This window comes from Medicago sativa, chromosome 4 (genome assembly GCF_051527215.1).
Source record: "Medicago sativa cultivar Bolivia chromosome 4, Bolivia_mono, whole genome shotgun sequence".
Lineage (NCBI taxonomy): Eukaryota > Viridiplantae > Streptophyta > Magnoliopsida > Fabales > Fabaceae > Medicago > Medicago sativa.
In genome coordinates, this window is record NC_140752.1 from 84,020,770 (window position 1) to 84,046,402 (window position 25,633).

Here is a 25,633-nt window from a genome sequence, read left to right on the forward strand (position 1 = left end):
GTGTGTGACCCTATAGGTTCTAGTCACGTTGGCAATAATATTAAATCTAATATTTAATACTATAAACAATGAGCGGTATCTAGCAACACATCATTGCTACCCAAGTGACAAGAATGTCAAGTGATCTGACGAAACCTTTCCATGATAATACTCATGTGTATAATTACTCCTTTGTCTCGATATCTTCATTGATCCCAAGGCATAGATATTTTGTCACCCTTGTATAGATCAATATTTATATTTCTTGATTCCAAAATATACTGAATAACGAATAAGTCCAATATCTTATATTGACTTAGTTCGGCATGGCCATGCAGTTTTACAGTCATATTTCATCAAGAGGCCTAAAGATATATCTCCTGTTTATGAGGAGGGACAAATCCCATCTAGGACACTCATGTCCCTCAGCATGATTCATCAAATACCCATCAACCAACGTTATGGTTATCCTGTTACAGACAACGTTAGAATGGCAACAAAGCACTTGAGTCCACATCTAGGAATCATAGTGGTTTCAGGTCTAAGAGCGATATACATTATTATCATTGTGAGAATATCTTATGACAATATCATAACATACTATGTAGTATTCTCACGGTGGGTCAATCTAGTATAAATATTACTCCTAATACTTATACCTATGTATAGACTTAATATTTCATATCTATGACCCATGAGATGCGGTCATCAGTCTACATACATAATAGTCTCGATGCTTTATTATTATCCTTTATTCATATTAAAGCTTTGACTACGGATGCATTTAAGAATAGCGTTCTTTATGATAATGTAATCTCATGATTAAGTCACACTTAATTATATTATTACACGAACTATCTATTCTAAGGACTTTATTAACATTACATAAATATAATAAAGAGTGCCATATATTATTCAATAATAAAAGTCATGATACATAAGATAAGTTTAACATAAATTATTGGCCTCTAGGGCTTACACCAACAAACACATCTTTAAATCACACATCTTCAAATAGCACATCTTTAAATAACACATCTTTAAATCACGCATCTTCAAATAGCACATCTTTAAATAAAATAAAAGAAGAATCTAAAATCAATGTTTTTCCAAAATAAAAGAAATAAATCTTTATAAAAATAATCAACCAATTTTAGAATCCATATCTCAAAAACAACTAGAAGAATCCAATCCTTATTTTTATACGACAAACTGTGTTGGCTATAACAGTGGTTAAAAGTCACGATTGATATTTAAAGTCACTAGGCCTAAGGCTATTAATCCTGCTATCATCTAGAACCACCTCCAGCAATTAAAAACGTTTTGAAGAACAAATTACTTCATTATTTCATAAATCATGATGCTAAAAAAATAAACAATAAATATTTTAACTTATATATATATATATATATATATATATACACACACACACACATATTCCTTTAGAAATATATACACATTTTATAAAATATAATACCAATTGGCAACAATTCGTAAACAATTATCAGTGCAGCAACAAATCACAAATGAATAACTAAATAATCGATATGCAACCTATTGGATAGTTCATCTATAATTCATTACTTTTACCAAATCACATTAGAATTTATCACTTTAGTTTTGGAATATAGATAATTAAATAAAAGAATTTATATCACAGTGACTCATAAAGCAAGGCAGGTCGAAACATATATGTATACACAAGAACAATAACTCAGCACCTAAACACAGTCGAAAATGGTTCAAGGAACATATATTTACATACGGAATCAATTCATAGACTACAAATCAACATAAAGCCATAGCGACACAAGAGAACACAATTTAACAAAGATTCATCACAATTTATAAACTACAATCAAGGTATAGTTATAACAATATATAAAAGAACCTGAATTTAACAAAATTCATCAGAGATCGTCAAAACAAACATAAACCCTTCACTACCCATACGATCATACAACCCTAATTTCTCATAATCTCACAAACTCATCCTAAAGCATGTTAGATGCAATCTATTGATTCACAGACTTATTATTACTGCAAGATAGTCTCACCCTTACCTTAGATTGTTTTTCTGGAATCAAAAGCAGCGTTCTTCGTTCCTAGGGTTCTCTCTCTCTCTGAGTTCTCCTCTTTCTCCAAAAAGTGGTTTAACGTAAAAACTCTTTCTAATCTAAGCTTCCTTATTTATAATACTAATCACTCTTCCTAAATTTATTTAGGCCCAATAACTTATTCTTCTTTCTATTCTAAACTCCAATTCTACTTACACTAATAATTCTCATATTCTAATAAATAATAGAATAATGCCACTTAATAAAATACCAACACCTCACATAAATAAATTCTAACTTAATAAAAATAATTAAATAAAAGGAGGGTGTTACATCAATTCCCCATCTTTAATGAGTATGCAATGGACTCAATCTTCCTACAACTTAGACAACATCATGAACATCTCTTATAATCCCATTAACATGGACCACTTCTTAGATATTTACAACTTGGACCGACTCATACAACTTTGTGACATTAAATGGTCAACAGCAGCAAACAACGACAAATGCAGCATATAACAGTGCTTGAATAACATATCATCATTAAAGGAATAATCATATCAACTTAACATCATAAAACATCATAATATTATGTATCATACAATACACATAATGTATTCCAACATATCAACAACAATAACCACATATACATTAATCAATTACATTCATATCAAAGTCCAAAACATTCTTCAAAAGCAAATCAATTTTGATCAATGAGACATAAGCCAAATATTCATAAAACACCTCAACTAAATCCTTAATACTTAAGTTGAAGTTGGGAAACCAACCATAAGTTTTTGGACTAACTTGGGATTAGTTATGCTAAGTTTTCTTAAGACCCACTTGGACTATTTCCATCATAACTCAAAATCTATACATAATTTTATAGTCACTCCAAAGCCATTAGAAAGCTAACTCAAATATCTACAACTTTCATGTTTACACCGAAAGTTAATTCAAAACAGAAACGGGTGAAAAAGACGCAAGAACGCAAAAATCGAAGTTCTGACAGCACGCAACGAAAACACAACAAGCAGTCCCTCATGAGGGGCTGCCTTGCTGCGCTCAGGCGTGGAAAACTGCGCCCAGGCGTGGGAAGGCAGTAGCCCACCTGCGCTGCAGCTCTGTGCAGTTCCATTTTTTTTCGGTTTCACCGTTTCGTCCGTAAAAACCTAACCGTTACTCCGAATCCGATTTCGTTTTCGCCTACAGGTTCTATTCGAAAAATCCTATTATATTTTACTGAAAAAAAATCATATTTTCAAATCTCCAAAACAACTTATCCCAGAATCACTTATTTCTCAAAAACACTTAAAATCACTTTTTCTCAGAATCTCAATTTTCATCAAATCTCATGGTTCTATCATCCAAACAGCATCTAATTATCACCCTATGGAATATCTAAGGTCTGTACACAAGTTCCACATCAATCTAACAAGTTTTTGTGGTTCAATCATCAAAATCGGTCATAAACCCTAATCTCTAATTCTCACAAAACTCGTCCTAATTCATGCTAAATCCATTTTTCAGAATCACACACTTAATAATGTTGAAAGTTAGTCTCACCCTTACCTTGTTTGATGAAAATCACAGCTCTCTCTCTTGTTCTCCTCTTTTCTGACTTTTCTCCCTTTTTCTCCAAAAACGTACGTTCTGTGTAAAACTTTTCTAAACCTAACCTCTTCTATTTATATCCCCCTTTCTACCGTTAAACTCTCTAAATTTATAAAACAACCCCACAACTTAATATTTTATTTTATTTTCATATCTTATTTTATTTAATAATAAGATAAGTCACACCATCATAATAACTTCACAAAAATCATATACTTCACATAAATCTTAAAATCACATAATTCCTCTATAAATCATGTAAATCACTTAAATTCATAAATCATATAAATCACACATATAAATCATATAAATATATGCTAAAACTCATTAAAATAATTAAATAATTAAGACGGGCGTTACAACTCTACCCCCTTAAAAGAATTTCGTCCTCGAAATTCAAAGCACAAGAGAAAAATGAATTTAATTATTGCTTAAATATCTTAAAAAATATATAACAAAATAGTAACTTCAAACATTACACAAAAACCACATTAAAGTTAGTCAGTCAAACATGACCACATAATAAAACATAACCATTAATTAGAAAACACAACGACAGTATTCAACCGTCACACGACACAACGACTCATCTACTTGGCCGGACGGACCGACCTGCTCTGATACCAATTGTAACACCCCGTTTTCCCAACATAAAAATTTCTTAATAAAAATCAGAGTTTAACAACTTAAACGGAATGCTACACTTCTTAAAAATCATAAATGGAATAAATAATAATTTATCCTTCAAAATCCAACAATATAATATCTAAAACTTCGCAGCGGAAATTATTTCAACATCTAAAACAGTCTTTGGCACAAGGGCCTCAACATAAAATCTCAAAGCAACTTAGGTCGATAATAATTCATGAAAACTTCTTAAATAATACGTAAGGAACAGAAAGCAATAACAAATTCTCATCCCGTTACGTATCAGAGCACCTAAGACACACTTGTGAGGAGTCCACTCACGACTGGTTACCTGCAAGTTACTCATACAAAGAACAACATTTTCAAGCAGAAGGGGTGAGATTTTACAAACAATAATATTAAGCTCATAAATCATAAATTACATTTAACAATGTAAACATCTTATAATTTAACAATTATAATTAAATACATAGACATCATCATTTCATCTTAGCAATATATCATCATATAGCAGTCACAATCATCGTCACATATCATCATACTAAAAGGCATCACAAAGTAATTCTTTAAAACATCACAACTTAACAACTTGACTTGACAATGCATCTAGACTCGACTATGCAACTCTTAACGTCTTAAACCATCTTTGATCATCATGAAAATGCAAATGCATGTGGTACCAATCTAGGGAATAAGCCCTCATCGTCGTTGAGCATAAATATACTCCTAGGGCATAAGCCCTCATCGTCGTTGAGCAAAAGCTCCAGGGCATAAGCCCTCATCTTTAAATGAGTATGCATGGACTCAACATCTTACGTCTTAGAAACTTCATGAACATCTTACAACTCTTTGACTTAGACCGACATTTACATCTTAATAAAGATTAACAACAACATATGCAACACTTATAAATTCATTTCATATCAGCATCACAACATAACAATATCAAATGATAATAATAGCATCTTAAGCATCACATCAACATAAGCATCATAATAACACATAATGCATATATGATTATATATATCATCAGTAACAACATTAAATCATCTTATAATAACTTCACAGATCATCATTAATATTATATTCAAACATCAACAATTCATCATATAACATCGTATTCAAACATCAACAATTCATCATATATCATCGTATTCAAGTATCAACAATTCATCATGCATCTTTGTAAGAACATAAATAATCATGCACAACATATTTTCATGTCAAACCAAGGCTACTGAAAAGATATCACAATTATCAACAACTTTCATGTTTACAACAAAGATCAATTCAAAACAGAAACATATGAACAAAACGCAAAAACATGAAACAGAGAATGCTGTCACTGTGCAATTTCGCTAAGACCTCCTTGTAGTATTTTCATCGTAACTCAAAGACCAAACATCATTTTCACGTCAAACCAAAGCCACTGGAAAGCTAACAAAATTATCTAAAACTTTCATGTTTACGCCTAAGACCAATTATGTACCGATCAATACCAGTTTTCATTTTAAATTCGGAAAAGTTGTGCTCAAAGTCCATAAAAATTCATTGTGACCTACGTGCAGTAATTTGACCATAACTCAAGTTCTATAAATAATTTTGAAGTCAAACCAACGGCATTAGAAAGCTAACATCCATACCTACAACTTTCGTGGTTACACCTAAAGCCAATTCAAAACTGAAATGTGTGAAAAAGACGCAAAAACATGAAACAGAGAATGCTGTCAGAGATAGCTCTCGGGAAAACTCCATTTTTCATCCCAAAATCCCAATTTTGAATCCCTTAAGCCCAAATTTGGTCCCAAAGTTTGTTTAAACGTTTCTAAACATGAAAAGACACCCAAATGCATATAAAACTTGAACTAAAACACCCTTTCAACAAAAATCACCATTTGACCCATTTTTCATGAAAACCTTCAAGAACAACATAAATTCACTTCAAGCTCTATGATTATGATTACCCATAGATTATCTAAGGTCTGTACACAATTTCTACATCAATCTAACAACTTCTCATCATCTAATCATCAATTCTCTTTCAGAACCCTAATTCGCAAATTCTCACAAACTAATCCTAGAACATGTTAATTGCAAATTCAGAATTACAGACTTATTACCGAATGATAGTCTCACCCTTACCTTAGAATTATCGATTGGCAAACCTTCTTTTGGTTCTTCTCTCCTCTTGTTCTCTTCTCTCTAAACCTTGTTTTCTCCAAATCCTTGTTTTTTTTTTGCATATGTTAGTCTTTCAACCTAATATCTCCTCTATTTATAATACTAAATTCTCTTTTTAAATCTAATTAGGCCCAATAACTCTCTTCTTTCTATTTCAGCCCCCAAATCTACTTATTCTAATAATTATATTTCTCCACTAAATATATTCTTCCACTAAATATATTCTCCCATTAAATATATATACAATAGGGGCTACTAATAAATATATTTCTACACCATATAACATATATATTTCCACACAAAATAACAAATATATTTCTACACCAAATAACATATATATTTTCACACAAAATAACAAATATATTTCTACACCAAATAACATATATATTATACTAGTAAATACCAGCGTATAACATAACAAAATATCAATCATCAAAATAAGTCGACTAAATTATAAAAAAACATCTAATCTTAATAAAATAATAAATAATAAAAGTAGGGCGTTACACTAAAGTACTACGTCGATGCGGCAAAAACTTCTTTGTATAGAGGGTTACCACAACCTCGAGAAGAAGAACATGTGCTTAAAGGAGATAATCACTTGGCTTGATAGGACATACTCATCACAAATGTAAATTGAATTTGACAAGCAGTTGATAGCATCCAAATTAAATTCAATGCCAAGTCTACTTTCGGTGTTGCAAGGAGAATAATAACAAGTACTAGTAAAAGTAGTATAGTTATATTAAAAAATTATGTAATTATTGCATTGATAAAGTAACAGTTTATATTTTTAAGACAAAATTTCTTTTAATGAAATCTTTAAACAATGCTCTTAGAACACTCGTTAACAAAACCTTTTAAATTTTTGTAAAACTTCACTTAGTTCTATACGAAACTTTAATATAAGTTTCATTTGAGATAAACAAATAATGTTGTTTATATTTTAGTCAAAGCGACATTATCGTACTTTGTTTATAATTTCATGATCATATGTCATCTTGTATTATGACGACAATTAAGAATGAAATGAAATGAAATATTCGACGTAACATAGATAGTAAGTCGGTATGCAATTATTTTACACATGCATCAAATAATATATTATTACGCTAATCAACCAATATGTAAATATTCGAGTTTCATTAAAAAAATGAAAATATACGAGTCGTTATATTCGTTAATTGACGCAACAAAATAATAAATTATACTTTTCTTTTAATTGGGGTTTGAAAGTGAAAAAGTTATATATACCACAAAAGTTATATATACCACACAAGTACTCATTCACTTCTCTTCTCCGTGTACTTGTTTTTCTCTTCTTTTCTTCAGTTGGGTTTTTCTTCATTCTTCTCTCTCTTTCTCTCACTACTTTCTCTCTCTACTTTTACTTCATCGATAAACCAATCTTCTCATTCTCTTCCGAAACTCTGATTATTCCTTCCTTCTATCAATTTGATCGAAGGATCAATTCTCGATTATAGCTTTTGGGAATTGATCAAACTTTCTCATTTCTGATTCCTGCTATGCCCGCACTTCCCCAATGAAGTTAAAGAGAAAGCGCGCACTCGAAGTGGTTAGTTTTTCTCTTCTTCATCGATCAAATTTTCAATTTTTACCCGTTTTATTCAAAATTCAGTTTTTTTATTATTGGGGTTTATGTTTTATTGGGGGTTTGCAAGTTGTAATTGTTGTCGAATTGTGATTTTCATTGTTAATTAAGTTGTAATATAGTGATCAATTGCCAATTGGTGTGATCATGCTCTTGTTCCTTCTGTTGCACGGATTAATGGAAGTTTTTCTATTATTTTCTTTTGCATTGAAATTAGAGGTAATTGAATCGAGAATTAGGGACACAGAATGAAGTTTGTATGGTGTATTTCAGGGTTTAAGGTGTATTTTCTGTTGCATCATGCGCCCGCCCCCACACACACATATATTTGATTCTCAAATTTAGTTTTTTTTTATAATTAATGTTCATATTTCATTATTAATTATAAGAAATAAATATATATGTATCGGTGTCATGTTTTTTACATTAACATTGTCAACGTGTCTGTGTCCTGTGGTGTTTGTGTCGGAGTTTGTGCTTCTTAGGTGTTGCATTGGAGTCAGGCTTGGATATTGTTGATGCATGTTATTATTGTAGTAGTACTTTATTTTATCTCTTGATATTGACCAAAACTCATTGACAACGTAATATTCATCATTTACCAGTGAATTAAAAATTTAAGCAGAGGTTTACTTCGGTACCTAGCACTCAACATTGAATGAGTTTTCTTCACGTAATTTTGCATTTCAATATTGTAGAACATTAAGCATTAGTTGTATTGTCAGCTGGAAATCTGTTTCAGTTGTTTGTAGATGTTTACTAGCTTAATTCATTGTATTATCTTCTTTTTCGTCTTTTAATTTGCGTGCGATTTAATTAGTTGTTTGCTCTTTATCTTGACCAGTTGTGTATTTTTATGGATATCTTAATGCTACCACGATATAAGAGATTTTAGCTGATCGATCAATCTTTGTGTGATCTGTTGCAGCCTCAAAAAATTAGATGCTTCATCAACTGTGTAGCTGCAGTTCCACTTGAGAACATACAAGAACCTTTAAAAGACTTCACATGGGAGTTTGATAAGGTGGCTCTATGGCCCTTTTCTTTTTACATTAGCAATTCATATATTTTTTGGATGTGTTTGATTCATTGGTATTTCTTTTCTCTGAACAGGGAGACTTTCATCACTGGGTTGATCTTTTTAATCATTTTGATTCATTCTTTGAGAAGTATATAAAACCAAGAAAAGATCTGCAAATTGATGACAATTTTCTAGACTCAGATCCTCCTTTCCCAAGAGAAGCCGTTCTTCAAATTCTTCGTGTCATTAGAATAATTTTGGATAATTGCACAAATAAGCATTTCTACAGTTCATATGAGGTATGCCAACTTTCCTACAATCATCTTTTTCCACCTGGTCAGCTTAATAAGATGAGAGCTAAGAATATTTTGACGCCTTTATGTATGTGGGTGTGTTTGTCTAATTTTTCCTTTTCTTTGTTTTTTGGTGACTTGGAATATTTTATGTTTCCATTAATTTTATAGTTTAAATAAACTGTGTTTCTGTTAGGTTTGTATATTTTGCTTATTTATCCTTTTGTGATCAACATTGACACTTAAAATGGTTTCGCTGAATCTGCAGCAACATCTTTCATCACTGCTTGCTTCTACCGATCCGGATGTGGTTGAGGCTACCCTGGACACTTTGGCTACTTTTTTGAAGAAAACAATTGGAAAGTACTCCATAAGAGACACTTCTTTGAATTCAAAATTGTCTGTTCTTGCACAAGGATGGGGTGGAAAGGAAGAGGGACTTGGACTAATTGCATCAGCTGTGCCTAATGGTTGCGACCCTATCGCACATGAATTGGGCTGTGCCCTCCATTTTGAGTTTTATGCAGTAAATAAGTCAGAAAGTGACATCAAAGGGGCTGAACCCCTGGTTGAAGGGTTGCAAATCATTCACTTGAGTGACGTCCACAAATGTGTGGAAACTGATCTTGGACTTTTGCACAAGTTGGTTACAGAATATAAAGTACCTTCCAGTTTAAGATTTTCTTTGTTGACAAGATTGCGGTTTGCTAGGGCTTTTGGCTCTTTCAGTTCTAGACAGCAATACACATGCATTCGCTTGTATGCTTTCATAGTTCTGATTCAAGCGTGTGGGGCCGATGACCTGGTTTCGTTCTTCAATGCTGAGCCTGGATTTATCAATGAATTGGTCTCGCTACTGAGCTACGAAGATGCAGTTTTGGAAAAAATTCGGGTTTTGTGTTTGCATTCATTAACTGCTCTTTGCCAAGATCGTTCCCGTCAACCTTCAGTATTGACTGCTCTTACATCTGGAGGGCACCGTGGCATTTTGTCTAGCCTGATGCAAAAATCCATCGACTTTGTTATTATTGATACATCAAAATGGTCAGTTCATTTTGTTGAGGCTCTTTTATCTCTTGTAACTGTGTTGGTTTCGTCATCGTCAGGATGTTCTGCCATGCGTGAAGCAGGATTCATTCCTACTCTTCTACCTCTACTGAAAGATATAAATCCACAGCACTTGCATCTGGTTGAAAAAGCTGTGCGCATTTTAGAAGCTTTTATGGATTACAGTAATCCAGCTGCTGCATTGTTCAGAGATTTGGGTGGTTTAGATGATACCATCTCTCGATTGAAGATTGAAGTCTCCCATGTTGAAAATGGTGGAAAGCAGCCAGATGAAAATTCTGAGTCTAGTAGAAGTGCACATATGGTTGGAGGTTCTTCAGTTTGGCTAGATGACATGCAGCCATTGTACACTGAACCTTTAATTTCTTATCACCGGAGATTGCTGATGAAAGCTTTATTGCGTGCTATATCCCTTGGAACCTATGCCCCTGGAAATACTACTCGTATATATGGATCTGAAGAGAATGTGCTGCCTCAGTGCTTATGTATAATTTTCAGGCGAGCAAAAGATTTTGGTGGTGGAGTTTTCTCGCTTGCTGCTACTGTCCTGAGTGATTTAATACAAAAAGATCCTACTTGTTTCCCCGTTTTAGACGCAGCTGGACTTCCATCTGCCTTTTTGGATGCTATAATTGATGATGTTCTCAACTCTTCTGAAGCCATTACATGCATCCCCCAGTGTTTGGATGCTTTATGCTTAAACAGTAACGGCCTTCAGGCTGTGAAAGATAGAAATTCTTTGAGGTGTTTTGTGAAAGTGTTTACTTCCAGAACATATTTGCGTGCTCTTACAGGGGAAACACTTGCATCTTTATCCAGCGGACTAGATGAATTAATGCGCCACGCTGCTTCGTTACGTGGGCCTGGAGTGGATATGTTAGTTGAGATTCTGGAAACCATCTCAAAAATTGGTTCTGCCATAGATTCCTCATCTTTTTGTCATGATCCTTGTTCCTCAACCTCTGCTCCTATGGAAATGGATGGCGTGGACAAGAATTTGATCTTGCCTGATCGTAAGGAGTCATCAAAGCCAGATGATACTGAGCAGATCGATGAGCCATCTCCTGATGCATCAACAACGAATATTGAGTCTTTTCTTCCAGATTGTGTGAACAATGTTGCTCGTCTGCTTGAGACAGTTCTTCAGAATGCCGACACTTGTCGAATATTTGTTGAGAAAAAGGGAATTGAAGCTATTCTCCAGTTATTTACTCTGCCTTTAATGCCGCCTTCTGTTTCTGTGGGGCAGAGCATCTCCGCTGCCTTCAAAAACTTTTCTCCACAGCATTATGTTTCTCTTGCCCGAGCTTTATGCTCGTTCTTAAGGGAACATCTTAAATCTACCAATGAGGTTTTAGATTCCGTTGGGGGGACTCAACTTGCTCTAGTTGAATCCGCAAAGCAGTCAAAGGTGTTGAAGTACCTCTCAAGTCTTGAAGGTATCCTGGCTCTCTCTGTGTTTTTGTTGAAAGGAACAACTGCTGTGGTCTCTGAACTAAGCACATCTGATGCTGATGTATTAAAAGATATTGGGAGAACATACAAAGAAATAATTTGGCAAATATCTTTGTGTGACGACTCCAAGACAGACGAAAAGAAGAATAATGATCAAGAACCTGTTATTTCACAAGCACCGTCATCTACTGTTTTTGAAAGAGAGAGTGACGATGACACAAATATGCAGACCGTTAGATACACAAATCCAGTTTTTGGTAGGACTGGTTCACGTCCCTTGTGGAGTGGAGGGCGTGATTTTGTTTCTGTAGTTCGTTCTGAAGAAGGTTTGCACCGCCGTACTCGGCAAGGGATAGCTCGCATGCGAGGTGGAAGGACTGCTCGTCGCTTGGAAGCTTTAAACATTGATTCCGAAGCATCTCCTTGTGAACTGGAGGCTTCTTCATCCCAAGATTTGAAAAAGAAAAGCCCCGACGTTCTTGCCTTAGAAATTCTTAACAAGCTGGCTTCAACAATGCGATCTTTCTTCACTGCTCTTGTGAAGGGATTCACTTCACCTCGTCGGCGAGCTGACTCAGGATCACTTAGCACAGCTTCAAAGGCCCTTGGAACTGTTTTAGCTACAAACTTTCTTGAGGCCCTTAGTTTTTCTGGACATTCTACTTGTGCTGGACTTGAAACTTCACTTTCTGTAAAATGTCGATATCTTGGGAAGGTTGTGGATGATATTGCAGCTCTCACATTTGACAACAGGCGTAGAAGTTGTTACACTGCCATGGTTAATAACTTTTATGTACACGGAACATTTAAAGAGCTACTGACAACATATGAAGCTACTAGTCAGTTGCTATGGACTCTTCCATACACTTATCCATCATCAGATATTGATCTGGGAAAGAAAGGAGTAGGAGCCAACATGTCCCATTACACATGGCTACTTTATACATTACAAAGCTATTGTCGCTTGCTTGAGTACTTTGTAAACTCTTCTCTGCTTTTGTCCCAAACGTCAGCATCTCAGACAGAGCTTCTTGTTCAACCAGTTGCTGTTGGTCTCTCAATTGGGCTCTTTCCAGTTCCAAGAGATCCAGAAGTTTTTGTGCGCATGCTGCAATCTCAGGTTCTGGATGTAATCCTACCAATCTGGAATCATCCCATGTTCTATAGTTGTAGTCCTGGTTTCATTACATCAATTATTTCACTTGTTACACATGTATATTCTGGTGTTGGAGATGTGAAGAGAATTCGAAATAACATTTCGGGAAGCACAAACCAACGTTTTATTCCCCCTCCACCTGATGAGGCAACCATTGCTACTATTGTTGAGATGGGTTTTTCAAGGGCTAGGGCTGAAGAAGCATTGATGAGAGTTGAAACAAATAGTGTTGAAATGGCTATGGAGTGGCTGTTCAGTCATGCTGATGATCCTATTCAGGAGGATGATGAACTTGCACGAGCGCTTGCTCTTTCCCTAGGAAGTAGTTCTGAAACTACTAAAGTTGACAATGTTGAAAAGACTGTTGATGTTCCAATTGAAGAGGGACACATGAAGAAACCTCCAGTTGATGATATACTTGCTGCATCTGTGAAGCTGTTTCAGAGTAGTGATTCAGTGGCCTTTCAGCTGTCAGATTTGCTCGTAACACTTTGCAACCAGAACAAAGGTGAAGATCGTCCAAAAGTAATATCTTATCTTCTGCAGCAGCTAAAACTTTGTCCATTGGACTTCTCCACCGAAAACTGTGCATTAGGCATGTTAGCACATGTTATAACATTACTTCTGTTCGAGGATGGCAGTACAAGGGAAGTTGCAGCTCAGAATGGAATTATATCTACCATCATAGATATCTTGACAAACTTGAAAGGCAAACCTGAGATGGGGAAAGAACTACCAGTCTCTAAATGCATTAGTGCTTTACTACTTATATTGGATCAAATGCTGCAGTCAAGGCCAAAGACTGAAAATATTGAAGCAGGAACCCGAACTGGCTCCATGCCTGATTCATCTGGGGAGCATGGTTCCCTGCAATTTACTGATACAGTTGCGCAGGAAGAAAAGAAAATAGATGGTAGGGAAAAAGAACCTGGCACGGATTTTGAAAATGTATTGGGGAAACCTACTGGCTTTGCAACTATTGATGAAAGTCACAAGTTGTTGGATATTACATGTGATTTGATAAAACAGCATGTCCCTGCTGTGGTCATGCAGGCTGTTCTACAGTTATGTGCTCGGTTGACAAAAACACATGCTTTGGCTATGAAGTTCATTGAAAATGGAGGTCTGACTGCTCTTTTTAGTCTTCCAAGGAAATCTTTTTTCCCTGGGTATGACACTGTTGTATCGGCTATAGTAAGGCATCTTCTTGAAGATCCTCAAACACTGCAATCAGCTATGGAGTTGGAGATACGACAAACTTTAAGTGGGAATCGCCATTCAGGGCGTGTTTCTCCCCGATCATTTTTGACTTCTTTGGCACCTGTTATATCTAGAGATCCTATTGTTTTCATGAAAGCTGCAGCTGCAGTTTGTCAATTAGAGACATCTGGGGGAAGGACAATAGTTGTGTTATCGAAGGAGAAAGAAAAGGAAAAATCTAAATCATCGAGCACTGAGGTTACGAATGAATGTCTCCGAATATCTGAAAGCAAGTCGCATGATGGATCAGGAAAATGTCTGAAAAGCCACAAAAAGGTTCCTGTAAATCTCACTCAAGTAATTGATCAGCTTCTTGAGATTGTGCTGAAGTACCCACCAATGGAAGGCCAGGGAGATTCTAAGTGTGACTCTAATTTTATGGATATTGATGAACCTACTATGAAGGTGAAAGGAAAATCGAAGGTTGAAGAGACAGTGATATTAAAGCCCGAGTCTGAAAAGTCTGCAGAATTGGTGAAGGTGACTTTTGTCCTTAAGTTATTGAGTGACATTCTTCTAATGTATGGACATGCAGTTGGTGTCATACTCAGACGCGACTCTGAAATGTGTCAATTCCGTGGATCTAATCAACCATCTGGGAATAATGGCATTATCCATCATGTATTACATCGGTTGCTACCGTTTTCTGTTAACGAATCTGCAGGAACTGATGATTGGAGAGGCAAGCTGTCTGAAAAGGCTTCATGGTTCCTGGTAGTTTTGTGTGGTCGGTCTGGTGAAGGTCGTAAGCGAGTGACAAATGAACTTGTTAAAGAAATGACGTCCCTTTCAAATTTTGAGAGCAATTCTTTGAAAAGCAGCTTATCCCCAGATAAAAGGCTTTTTACTTTTGTTGATCTTGTATATTCTATTTTGTCGAAAAATTCGTCATCTGGTAGCCTACCTGGTTCTGGGTATTCACCTGATATTGCTAAAAGCTTGATCGATGGTGGAATAATCAAATGTTTAACTAGCATCCTGCAGGTGGTTGATTTGGATCATCCTGATGCACCCAAATTTGCGACTCTTGTCCTAAAAGGTTTAGAATGTCTTTCAAGGGCTGCTAATGCTAGTGAGCGAACCTTTAAATCTGATGGGACTGAAAAGAGAACATCTACCAGCTTGAATGAAAGACCTGATGATCAAATGGCAGCACCTTCTGTAGTTGAAACTGAGGCCCATGATCAGAATGCGAGCAGTCAAGAAGCACTAAGAGAAACAATAGATAATGCACATCACCAAAGAACCTCTCAAAGTGATCATCATGCTGACAATCCAAATCAGTCAGGGGAACAGGATATGAGAGTAGAAGAGGAGGAGGTACTAGCCCAAAATCCACCAGTAGTAGGAATGGACTTTATGCGTGAAGAGCTGGATGAAGGTGGTGTCTTGCACAACCCTGAGCAAATTGAGATGGCTTTTCATGTTGAGAATAGGGTAGATGATGACATGGGTGATGAAGATGATGGTATGGGTGATGATCGTGATGACGGTGATGATGATGAAGATGATGATGATGATGATGGAGAGGATGAAGACGGGGATATAGCAGAAGGTGGTGGGGGCATGATGTCTATGGCTGATACTGATGCGGACGATCATGATGACGCTGACACGGGGGATGAATACAATAATGAGATGATTGAAGACGACGATGATTTTCATGAGAATCGCGTCATAGAGGTGAGATGGAGGGAAGCTCTAGATGGATTGGATCACTTGCAGATACTTGGGCAACATGGAACAGCTGGTGGCCTTATAGATGTGTCTGCTGAACCTTTTGAAGGGGTTAATGTGGATGACCTTTTTCGTCTTCAGAGTTTTGAACGTCGTCGCCAGACAGGTAGGTCTTCCTTCGAGAGGCCTGCTTCTGAAATAAATGGTTTTCAACATCCTCTTTTTGTAAGGCCACCACAATCTGGCGATTTTGTCTCTATGTGGTCATCTGGTGGTAATTCTGCATCCCGGGATTCAGAAACCCCGTCATCTGGGAATCTTGATGTGGCCCATTTCTACATGTTTGATGCACCTACTCTCCCACATGATCACACACCAAGTAATCTGTTTGGGGACCATCTTGGCAGTGTAGCACCACCACCTCTGACAGATTATTCTCTGGGTATGGGCTCATTGCACCTACCTGGTAGAAGAGTGTTAGGTAATGGTAGATGGACAGATGATGGTCAACCACAAGGAGGTGCTCAAGCGGCTGCCATTGCACAAGCAGTGGAGGGACAATTTTTAGCTCAGATGGGCACCATTGCTCCCGCAAGCAGTCCTACTATACGACAAGTACATAATTCCGAAGAACATGAGAAGCAGTCAGATGCTCTTCCATCACACGATGATCCATCATTGAATGTTGGGGCTGACTCTACCTGTCAGCAGTTTGCAGGTCAAGAGCATGAAAATGTAACTCAGCAAATAAACCTTTCAGTTGAAGGTGCTCCTTGTGAGGAAGAGATAAATGTAGGCTCCAGTGTTCAAGATACAGGTGAAGGTCTGCAAACTAATGAGCCTATGTCTGTTCAACCACTTTCACCGGACATCATGCCAAATGGTCTTGATTGCACTGTAAATGAAATAAATGTCACTCCTAGAGATAATGTAGCAATACCCCAGGAATTCGTGAACTCATCTATTCAGTCTGGTGCTGATGTACTTACTAACAACCAAAACGTGGCAATTGCACCAATGGTTTGTAATGGAACATCAAATGTTGACAGGCAGCCTACTAATCTTGAGTTACCAGGCTCTGGTTTTGAGACTTCTAATCCAAGTGATTGCCCTGCATCATCAATATATGCCAGTGTTGATGTTGATATGGGTTGTATTGACGCTGAAGGAAATCAGTCCGAGCAACCAATAGTTTTTGAAGACAGGAGGGATGAGTTGTTATCAACTCAGAACACAGAGGTTGCTCCAGATGATACTCAGGCTGACCAAACTAGTGCAAATAATGAAGCTTCTGGTACTAGTACGATTGACCCTACATTTTTGGAGGCTCTTCCCGAAGATCTACGTGCAGAAGTTTTGGCATCCCAACAAGCTCAATCTATTCAACCTCCCGTTTATGCACCACCTTCTGGAGAAGATATTGATCCGGAGTTTTTAGCTGCTCTTCCTCCAGAGATTCAGGCAGAGGTTTTGGCCCAACAAAGAGCTCAAAGGGTTGCTCAGCAGGCTGAAGGACAACCAGTTGACATGGATAATGCATCTATAATTGCTACTTTTCCTGCTGATTTGCGTGAAGAGGTTTAAATTTTACTTTTCCGTTATTGACTGATTTCTATTTAGTGGAAATATGACATGATTATAAGGCTTATACTTTGCTCTATACTAGGTGCTTTTAACTTCTTCTGAAGCAGTTTTGTCAGCTCTGCCGTCTACGTTGCTTGCTGAAGCTCAAATATTGAGGGACCGAGCAATGAGTCATTATCAAGCTCGCAGCCTTTTTGGGAGCAGTCACAGGCTTAGCAATAGAAGAAATGGCCTGGGATTTGTTCGGAGGACTGTGATGGATCGGGGTGTTGGTGTTACGATAGACAGGAGGTCTGCTCTAACGGATACCTTGAAGGCGAAGGAGATTGAAGGTGAGCCACTACTAAATGAAAATGCATTACAAGCTTTGATCCGGCTTCTACGTTTGGCTCAAGTAAGTTTGGTTCTTCTCATGACAATAGTCGTCGTTAACAAGCCTTTCTTGCTAGGTGTGAACATTTTCCTAATTGTTTTGGACATTGCATGCTATGTAGATTTTTATGTAATAAGGTTCACAGTGTGTTATCGTACATATACATTTCATTGAAACGGGTATCTTGGTATCTTTCTGATTATAATAACTTTCTCTGTTTTTGGATCATTATGTCAGCCACTTGGAAAAGGCATTCTGCAGAGACTCCTTTTAAACTTATGTGCACATAGTGTAACAAGGGCCATTCTTATTTATCTTTTGCTTGATATGATTAAACCGGAAGCTGAAGGTTCTGGAAGAAGAGCAGTGACATTGAATTCCCAGAGGCTTTATTGTTGTCATTCAAATACAGTATATGGCCGATCTCAGTTGTGGGATGGTAATTGTTTTCGCTTATTGCTGAACATAATTTTTATATATTTATCTCAAAATTATAGTTTATTGCATGGTGATCTCTCTTTTCATTTCTCATTGCAGGTCTTCCTCCCCTAGTGTTCCGCCGAGTTCTTGAGATTCTGACTTACTTGGCCACAAATCATTCCGCTGTTGCAAAAATGTTGTTTCACTTTGACCAATCAATTGCAGATTCTTCAAATTCATCTATGACACATATGAATGGGAAAGGGAAGGAAAAGGTTATTGAAGAGGGGCCTTCACCAAAATCCTCCGAAACCCTTGCCGAGGCTGTTCCCCTTGTTTTCTTTTTGAAGCTCTTGAATAAACCCTTATTTTTACGTAGCACTGCTCATCTAGAGCAGGTCATGGGTCTGATTCAAGTTGTAGTTGATACTGCTGCAGCAAAATTAGAAAGTCAATCTCAATCTGAAAAAGCAATAGCAGATACCCAAAATTTGTCTGTTGATGAAGCTGAGAAGGACCCTCCTTTAGTGGAGTTAGATTCTAATCAACTAGATAAGCATGATCATACAAAACCATGTCATTCCAATGTGAAAAAGAATGATGATATGTACAATATCTTCTTGCAGTTGCCCCAATCTGATTTGCGGAATGTGTGCAGTCTTCTTGGTCGTGAAGGGTACTGTTTTTAGCATGCTCATATTTCTCCATTCTTTTTGTTAAGTATGTTAATCATGAACAAGTGGTTTGAAAATTGTCTTAGTACTGTCTTACTCGTTAAGTTTCATTTCCCTGTCAGCATTTTTGTAACCTTTTCAGTTGTGAACTAAAAAAGTGACTAATCTTACATTTTTTAGGCTTCCGGATAAAATGTACAAGCTTGCTGGTGAAGTGCTGAATAAGTTGGCCATCATTGTTCCCTCTCATAGGAAGTTCTTTATTTTAGAGCTTTCGGAATCATCTCATGCATTGACAGGTTCAGCTGTCAGTGAGCTTGTTACCCTACAGCAAACAAATATGCTTGGCTTGAGTGCTGGTTCTATGGCTGGTGCAGCAATTCTACGAGTGCTTCAATCTCTAAGTTCCCTCATTTCACTTAATACTTCAGGTAGTATGGATATGAAAAGTGATTCAGATATAGATCAGCATGACGACAAAGCAATTATTTGGAATTTGAATACTGCACTCGAGCCACTGTGGCAAGAACTGAGTAACTGCATCAGTGCAGCTGAGATGCAACTTGGCCAGAGCTCTATCTGTCCTAACATGTCAAACATAAATGTTGCTGAGAATTTGCACGGTTCCTCGACCTCACCGCCTCTTCCTCCCGGGACACAGAGACTCTTGCCTTTCATTGAGGCTTTCTTTGTTTTGTGTGAAAAGCTACAATCAAACGAATCTATCATGCAGCAAGACCATATCAATGCAACTGCTAGAGAAGTCAAGGAGTCTGCTGGTTGTTCAGCTTCAGTGAGCGGAAAATTTTGTGGAGATTCACAGCGAAAGCTGGATGGTGCTGTTACATTTACAAGGTTTGCTGAGAAGCATCGCCGGCTTGCAAATGCTTTCATTAGGCAGAATCCTGGTTTGTTGGAGAAATCTCTGTCCATGATGCTTAATGCACCAAGATTGATCGACTTTGATAACAAGAGAGCCTATTTTCGCTCAAGAATCAGGCAACAACATGACCACCAATTGTCCGGGCCGCTGCGTATAAGTGTAAGGCGGGCTTACATTTTGGAGGACTCATATAATCAATTAAGGATGCGTCCTACTCAGGATCTCAAGGGCCGATTGAATGTGCAATTTCAAGGTGAAGAGGGTATTGATGCTGGTGGCCTGACCAGAGAATGGTATCAGCTACTGTCAAGGGTCATTTTTGACAAGGGTGCTTTACTTTTCACAACAGTGGGGAACAATGCAACTTTCCAACCAAACCCTAACTCTGTTTACCAGACTGAACACCTTTCATACTTCAAGTTTGTGGGCCGAGTGGTATGCACTTTAACTATAAGGGTTGTTTGTATTCGGGGACAAAATAGATATTCCCCCTACTTGAAAAAAATAAAATAAAAATTGGGGTAGATTTAGAAATATAATGAAAGCAACCTCTTGCGGTTGTATTACATCTTGTGTTTTCAGGTTTGGTTGTTCTTTGAAAGTTGTCATTATGATCTTATATGCAGGTGGGGAAGGCGTTGTTTGATGGACAGCTATTGGATGTTTACTTTACCCGATCTTTCTATAAACATATACTCGGTGTTAAGGTTACATACCATGACATTGAAGCGGTTGATCCTGATTACTATAAGAATTTGAAATGGATGTTGGAGGTGAGTACTGATTTACAATATTGATCACTTGTCTCTTTTCACCTTAGGCACTGTGTGCTTCTAGAACTCAGTCATTCTTAGCATTATACTATTTTATTGACCTTTCATTCTGTGCTTTAATGATTTTCTGCCATCTTAGATCTCTATTTTTGAAAGGTTGTAGATTTATCTAAGTAGACAGGAAACACGAGAAAATAAATAAAATAAATGTTAGGAATTATTAGGACTTTTACTTGGAATGGAACATATAATTTGTGTAGGAGGAGAGGTGTTTGGAAGTGGGGAGAGAGAGAGGGAGGAGAGGTGTTTGTGAGTGGGGAGAGAGAGAGAGAGAGAGAGAGAGAGAGAGAGAGTGCTAGCTTTGGAGCAGATTTACTTAAAGGGTGGAGGTGTGTGTGCGCGTGTGATGGCAACATGGGTTTGTTTCATTTGTTTATCCCGCTCTTTGTACAGCCCAAGCATATGTACTTATCTTGAATTCACACGTATTATAGACATATATATCAGTATATCACAATCACTGTATTGAATGGAAATTCACACATATTATAGAATTATATCACAATCACTGTATTGATCGGAGACTCCTAAACTGTCATCCATTCTGGTATGGATACTATTATTCACCATAAGCAGTTATTTATTACTATAAGCAGTATAAGCTCTGCTTGTTACTCTCTTCCATGGTGTGGGAAAAATGACCATATAATTTTATTTGTGAGGTCAGGGTGCACTTATTTTCTGCATGTATTGCTTCTTGTCTAATATTTTATTTTTTTCCGAATGTACCAGAATGATGTGAGTGATATTCCTGACTTGACATTTAGCATGGACGCAGATGAAGAAAAACTCATACTTTACGAGAAGAATGAGGTAAGTGAACGTATTATTTTGGTCTTTCTTGTCTCTAAACGGAAAACTTGCATCAAAAGCTTGTGAAAACCTTAATGCGATAATTTGGTTTTTTATTGTGAGGTGATTCTAATTTATTTACTCGTGATAAATTCTTATGAGTTATCCTTACTATCCTTTTCCATCCCTCCCGGAATGATAAAATAGGTCACCGATTATGAGCTTAAACCTGGAGGAAGGAACATAAGGGTTACAGAAGAAACAAAGCATGAGTATGTTGACCTTGTTGCTGAACATCTCCTGACTAATGCCATCCGTCCACAAATCAATTCCTTTCTAGAAGGTTTTAATGAAATGGTACCACGAGAACTTATATCGATCTTTAATGACAAAGAGCTCGAGCTACTCATAAGTGGTCTCCCAGAAATTGACTGTGAGTTGGTTTCTTAATTTGTTAAATTATGTTTTAATCTTCTATGGAACATCTGAATAATGCCATTCTCCTTGTAGTGGACGATCTGAAGGCAAACACAGAGTATACAGGCTACACTGTGGCATCAAATGTTGTTCAATGGTTTTGGGAGGTGGTCATATCTTTCAACAAGGAAGACATGGCCAGATTACTGCAATTTGTGACAGGAACGTCAAAGGTAATTTTCTCAGAAATTTGACGTCATACTAATTTTACTTACTGTTTTATAGGCTACTAATTTTGCTCAATATTACTAATTGATAATTATTTGATTTATATTGAAATCATGTAAGTATATTTGATACATATCCCTGTAATTGTATTGTATGAAGCAATGTTGTTAGAACTAGACCGGAGATCGAGCTTGTGTGATTTCCGGGTTATGGTTCAACTACGGTTGAACCAGATGACAATAATTAAATAATATATTTAAAAAGGTTTTTTTTAAAGAAAAAAACAGTTGAACTGCAGTCAAACCGATTTCTGAAGGACAATGAATCAACCGTCGTCGAATTAACTGGAAGACTGACCAATTTTTGGTTCAACCAATTTAACCGACTGGTCCGTTTTTGACAGCATTGGAATGAAGAGTGAAATAAATAGGTGAAGATTAAGTTACTCTAGACGTAACTGTTGGCCTAATAACTCTACTTAATAACTCTCTATAGGAATTGTTTTTCAACAATTAAACTGTTTGAAAATCAACAAATTGTCATATAGTAAATATTATTTATTTTTATAAAATGTTTGTATGTTCAGTTGAAGTTATTTGATGAAGTACGAAATAGTTTTAAAATTTATGAAAAATTGTGGAATTGATCTACTCTTAAGTACTTTAAGTTTTAGTTTGACGGTTGGATTGTTAAAATCCTTGCATGTAACGAGTTATTCAGCTAAATAACTATTAAAATTAGGGTTGGGCACAACTCAACCCTCACAAAATCGGCTTGTAAAGTGATGACTACCCCCACTTATAAACACAAATTCAGGCCTTATCTCATCCAATGTGGAACTCTTAACACACTCACCCCTCATGCCCAAGACTCGACATTTGAAGCGTAACCCGAATGCCCAAGACTCGACATTTGAAGCGTAACCCGATAGCGGTGACCTGATAGCAGGTGGCCCAACAAATCTTGGATGGGCTCTGTTACCATATTAGAATTAGGGTTCGGCCTAACTCAACTCTTACAAAACAGACTTGTAAGGTGATGACTGCCCGCATTTATACACACTTGTTCAGGTCTATCTCTTCCAATGTGGAACTCTTAAAAATAACTATGCCAAGAGTATATACATTAACTTTATTTTGTTCAAGAATCATCTTTTTACAATACCAATAACAAAAATTCTTATTCCATTAGTGGGATTGGCCACTTGGATTAACAATGTTGTATCCTATTTATTTTTATTATATTGAAATGAATAAAGTAACTAGCTAAAATGTCAATGAGTTCAATATCTTCTAGACAGGAGTTTTAGGTATTTGTATTAGCTAAAATGTGGGAGTTTGCTAACTTCCACGTGATTGTATTTGTATACATGCTTATTCGTCGCATTGAAAAGTTGTGCTTTTAGTCAATTTATTAACCATGGTTGGGTAAATTTTGTTTTCTCGTGCTTTGAAGTATTTCTTGAATCCTAAAAGCATCTGAGAAAATTAGCATTGTTCTTGATGTGATGACTCATGAAATCCATTAATGATACATGCGATCTTGTGCTGCATATATCCTCAGATGCATGAAATTTACCATTTAGTTCGCGGTAAATGGTTGTCATGTCGTATAACAACAACAACCAAGTCTTATCCCATTAAGTGGGGTTGACTACATGGATCAAAATATGCCATAATGTTCTACCATGTTGTATACTTGAGATCTTTTTTGTTTCATTAATTTTTGTTAGAACACACATCCGAGAGTTATGCAACTCAGTTTTCGGTAAAAATAGAAGCCTTGTTGAGTATTTAATATCTTTTGGATGCACTTGGTAACAACTATGGCCTTCCTAATTTGTTTCAGGTTCCTTTGGAGGGTTTTAAAGCCTTGCAAGGCATATCTGGTCCTCAAAGGTTTCAGATTCACAAAGCATACGGAGCTCCTGATCGACTTCCATCTGCTCATACTTGGTGAGTGATTATATTTCTATTTCTTACGGTTACTTACTACAAACTACGTTAGCACAACACATTGAATCTCAGACATCCTAATACATTATCTTGTGCAATTGCTCTTCAGCTTCAACCAACTAGATCTTCCCGAGTATACCTCGAAGGAACAACTTCAAGACCGCTTGTTACTTGCCATCCATGAGGCTAGTGAAGGGTTTGGTTTTGGTTGACCCGTATTTTATGCAATGTTTTTGTACAGCAGTTCTGCCATCGTGTCTGATGTGTCATCTAAAGGTTAGACATCCCATCCCTTTAGTTTACCAACACACACATAAGTGGCTAATTGGAAAAATTGTTCATATGTTAAATAAGTCGTGACTAATCTTACAAATCTATGATTTTGCTCAAATACCTTATAGATCAAATTCCTTATTAATCTTGCTTAGTCTTTTTATTTTTTTTATGTTTAGAAGATGGGAAATCATCCGGGCTGTTATTCTGTTGAGGGTAGGCTCTATTGGTAGCATAGCATCACATTGAGACATTCTCTGATGCAGGTGATATATTATTTTGATGCTCCAGCAGTAAAAATGGCTAGAATTTTGTTTTTCCTTGTATAATTCTGCCATGCCTAGATTTGGGAGCTTTCAAATTGACAATGGATAGCTTCCATAGTGTAGTGAGCTGTTGAAATATGTGCCAATATTAATTTATATGTAATCTATAGGGTCAAAACAGTCTTCCATAGGTCTACAATTTTCCAATAAGATTGATAATGTACATATTCTGGAGTACATAGTCGAGCAGTTTGAATTGCTTTTCTCCGGAAAGAAATGGCTTCAATCATCAAAGAGGAGTTTGAAAGATGGCGTATTTAGTGCATAGAACCAGTGATGGCATGATGTAACACAGTCACATAGTTGTTGCATCTCTGCTATACAGCCGTAATAATATTCCAATAAATTGATTCATTATTTCTAATGGTCCTCTAATAATTATCCCTTTTGGTAAGGATTAGGTTATTAACATTATTCCATTCATCATTTTGCGTTGCATGTGTTATTTATGATTTGTGAATTTGGTTTATTTCTATAAAAATACCAAATGTTTTTGTTCTGGATGAATCTTTTGTCAACAAGGCCTGGATGGTGCCATTAAGTAATTAGCATCACAAACAATTTTGATGACCAATATAACATGACATTTCTCCCTTCACAATTCTCGAATTATAAATCAATGTGGTATTCTGAATTTGGAGTAAAACAGTTGAATGATTTAATTTAATATTTATTATGTTTAAAAAAATTAATATTGATTAAACTCTTTAAGTTAACACATGTGAGAACATAGAATGTTTTTTCTTTTCAGAGAGACTCATTTTTTTCATATAAAAAGTTAACTATTGAGTTCAAAATTTTAAATATTATACTTAAATAATATTGATATTTTTTAAGTAAAAAGATGTTAA

At 36.4% G+C, this 25,633-nt stretch overlaps 1 protein-coding gene across 2 annotated transcripts; it reads left to right on the forward strand.

Moving 5' to 3' along the window:
* The first annotated feature begins 7,784 nt into the window (after window positions 1–7,784).
* On the forward strand, window positions 7,785–25,146 carry LOC146932902 (E3 ubiquitin-protein ligase UPL1-like). Of its 2 annotated transcripts, none has more exons than XM_085704620.1 (15): window positions 7,785–8,058; window positions 9,023–9,118; window positions 9,208–9,414; window positions 9,677–17,602; window positions 17,691–18,002; window positions 18,219–18,420; window positions 18,519–19,077; window positions 19,256–20,393; window positions 20,585–20,731; window positions 21,524–21,604; window positions 21,791–22,016; window positions 22,094–22,233; window positions 24,077–24,183; window positions 24,293–24,459; window positions 24,636–25,146. In XM_085704620.1, the coding sequence occupies exons 1-14, from the start codon at window positions 8,026–8,028 to the stop codon at window positions 24,393–24,395; spliced, it is 11,277 nt and encodes a 3,758-aa protein (XP_085560746.1). In that variant the 5' UTR covers window positions 7,785–8,025; the 3' UTR covers window positions 24,396–24,459; window positions 24,636–25,146. The 2 variants fall into 2 exon arrangements, with proteins under 2 accessions (XP_085560746.1, XP_085560747.1); XM_085704621.1 differs by having other exon boundaries at window positions 24,639–25,146.
* The last annotated feature ends 487 nt before the right edge of the window (window positions 25,147–25,633 follow it).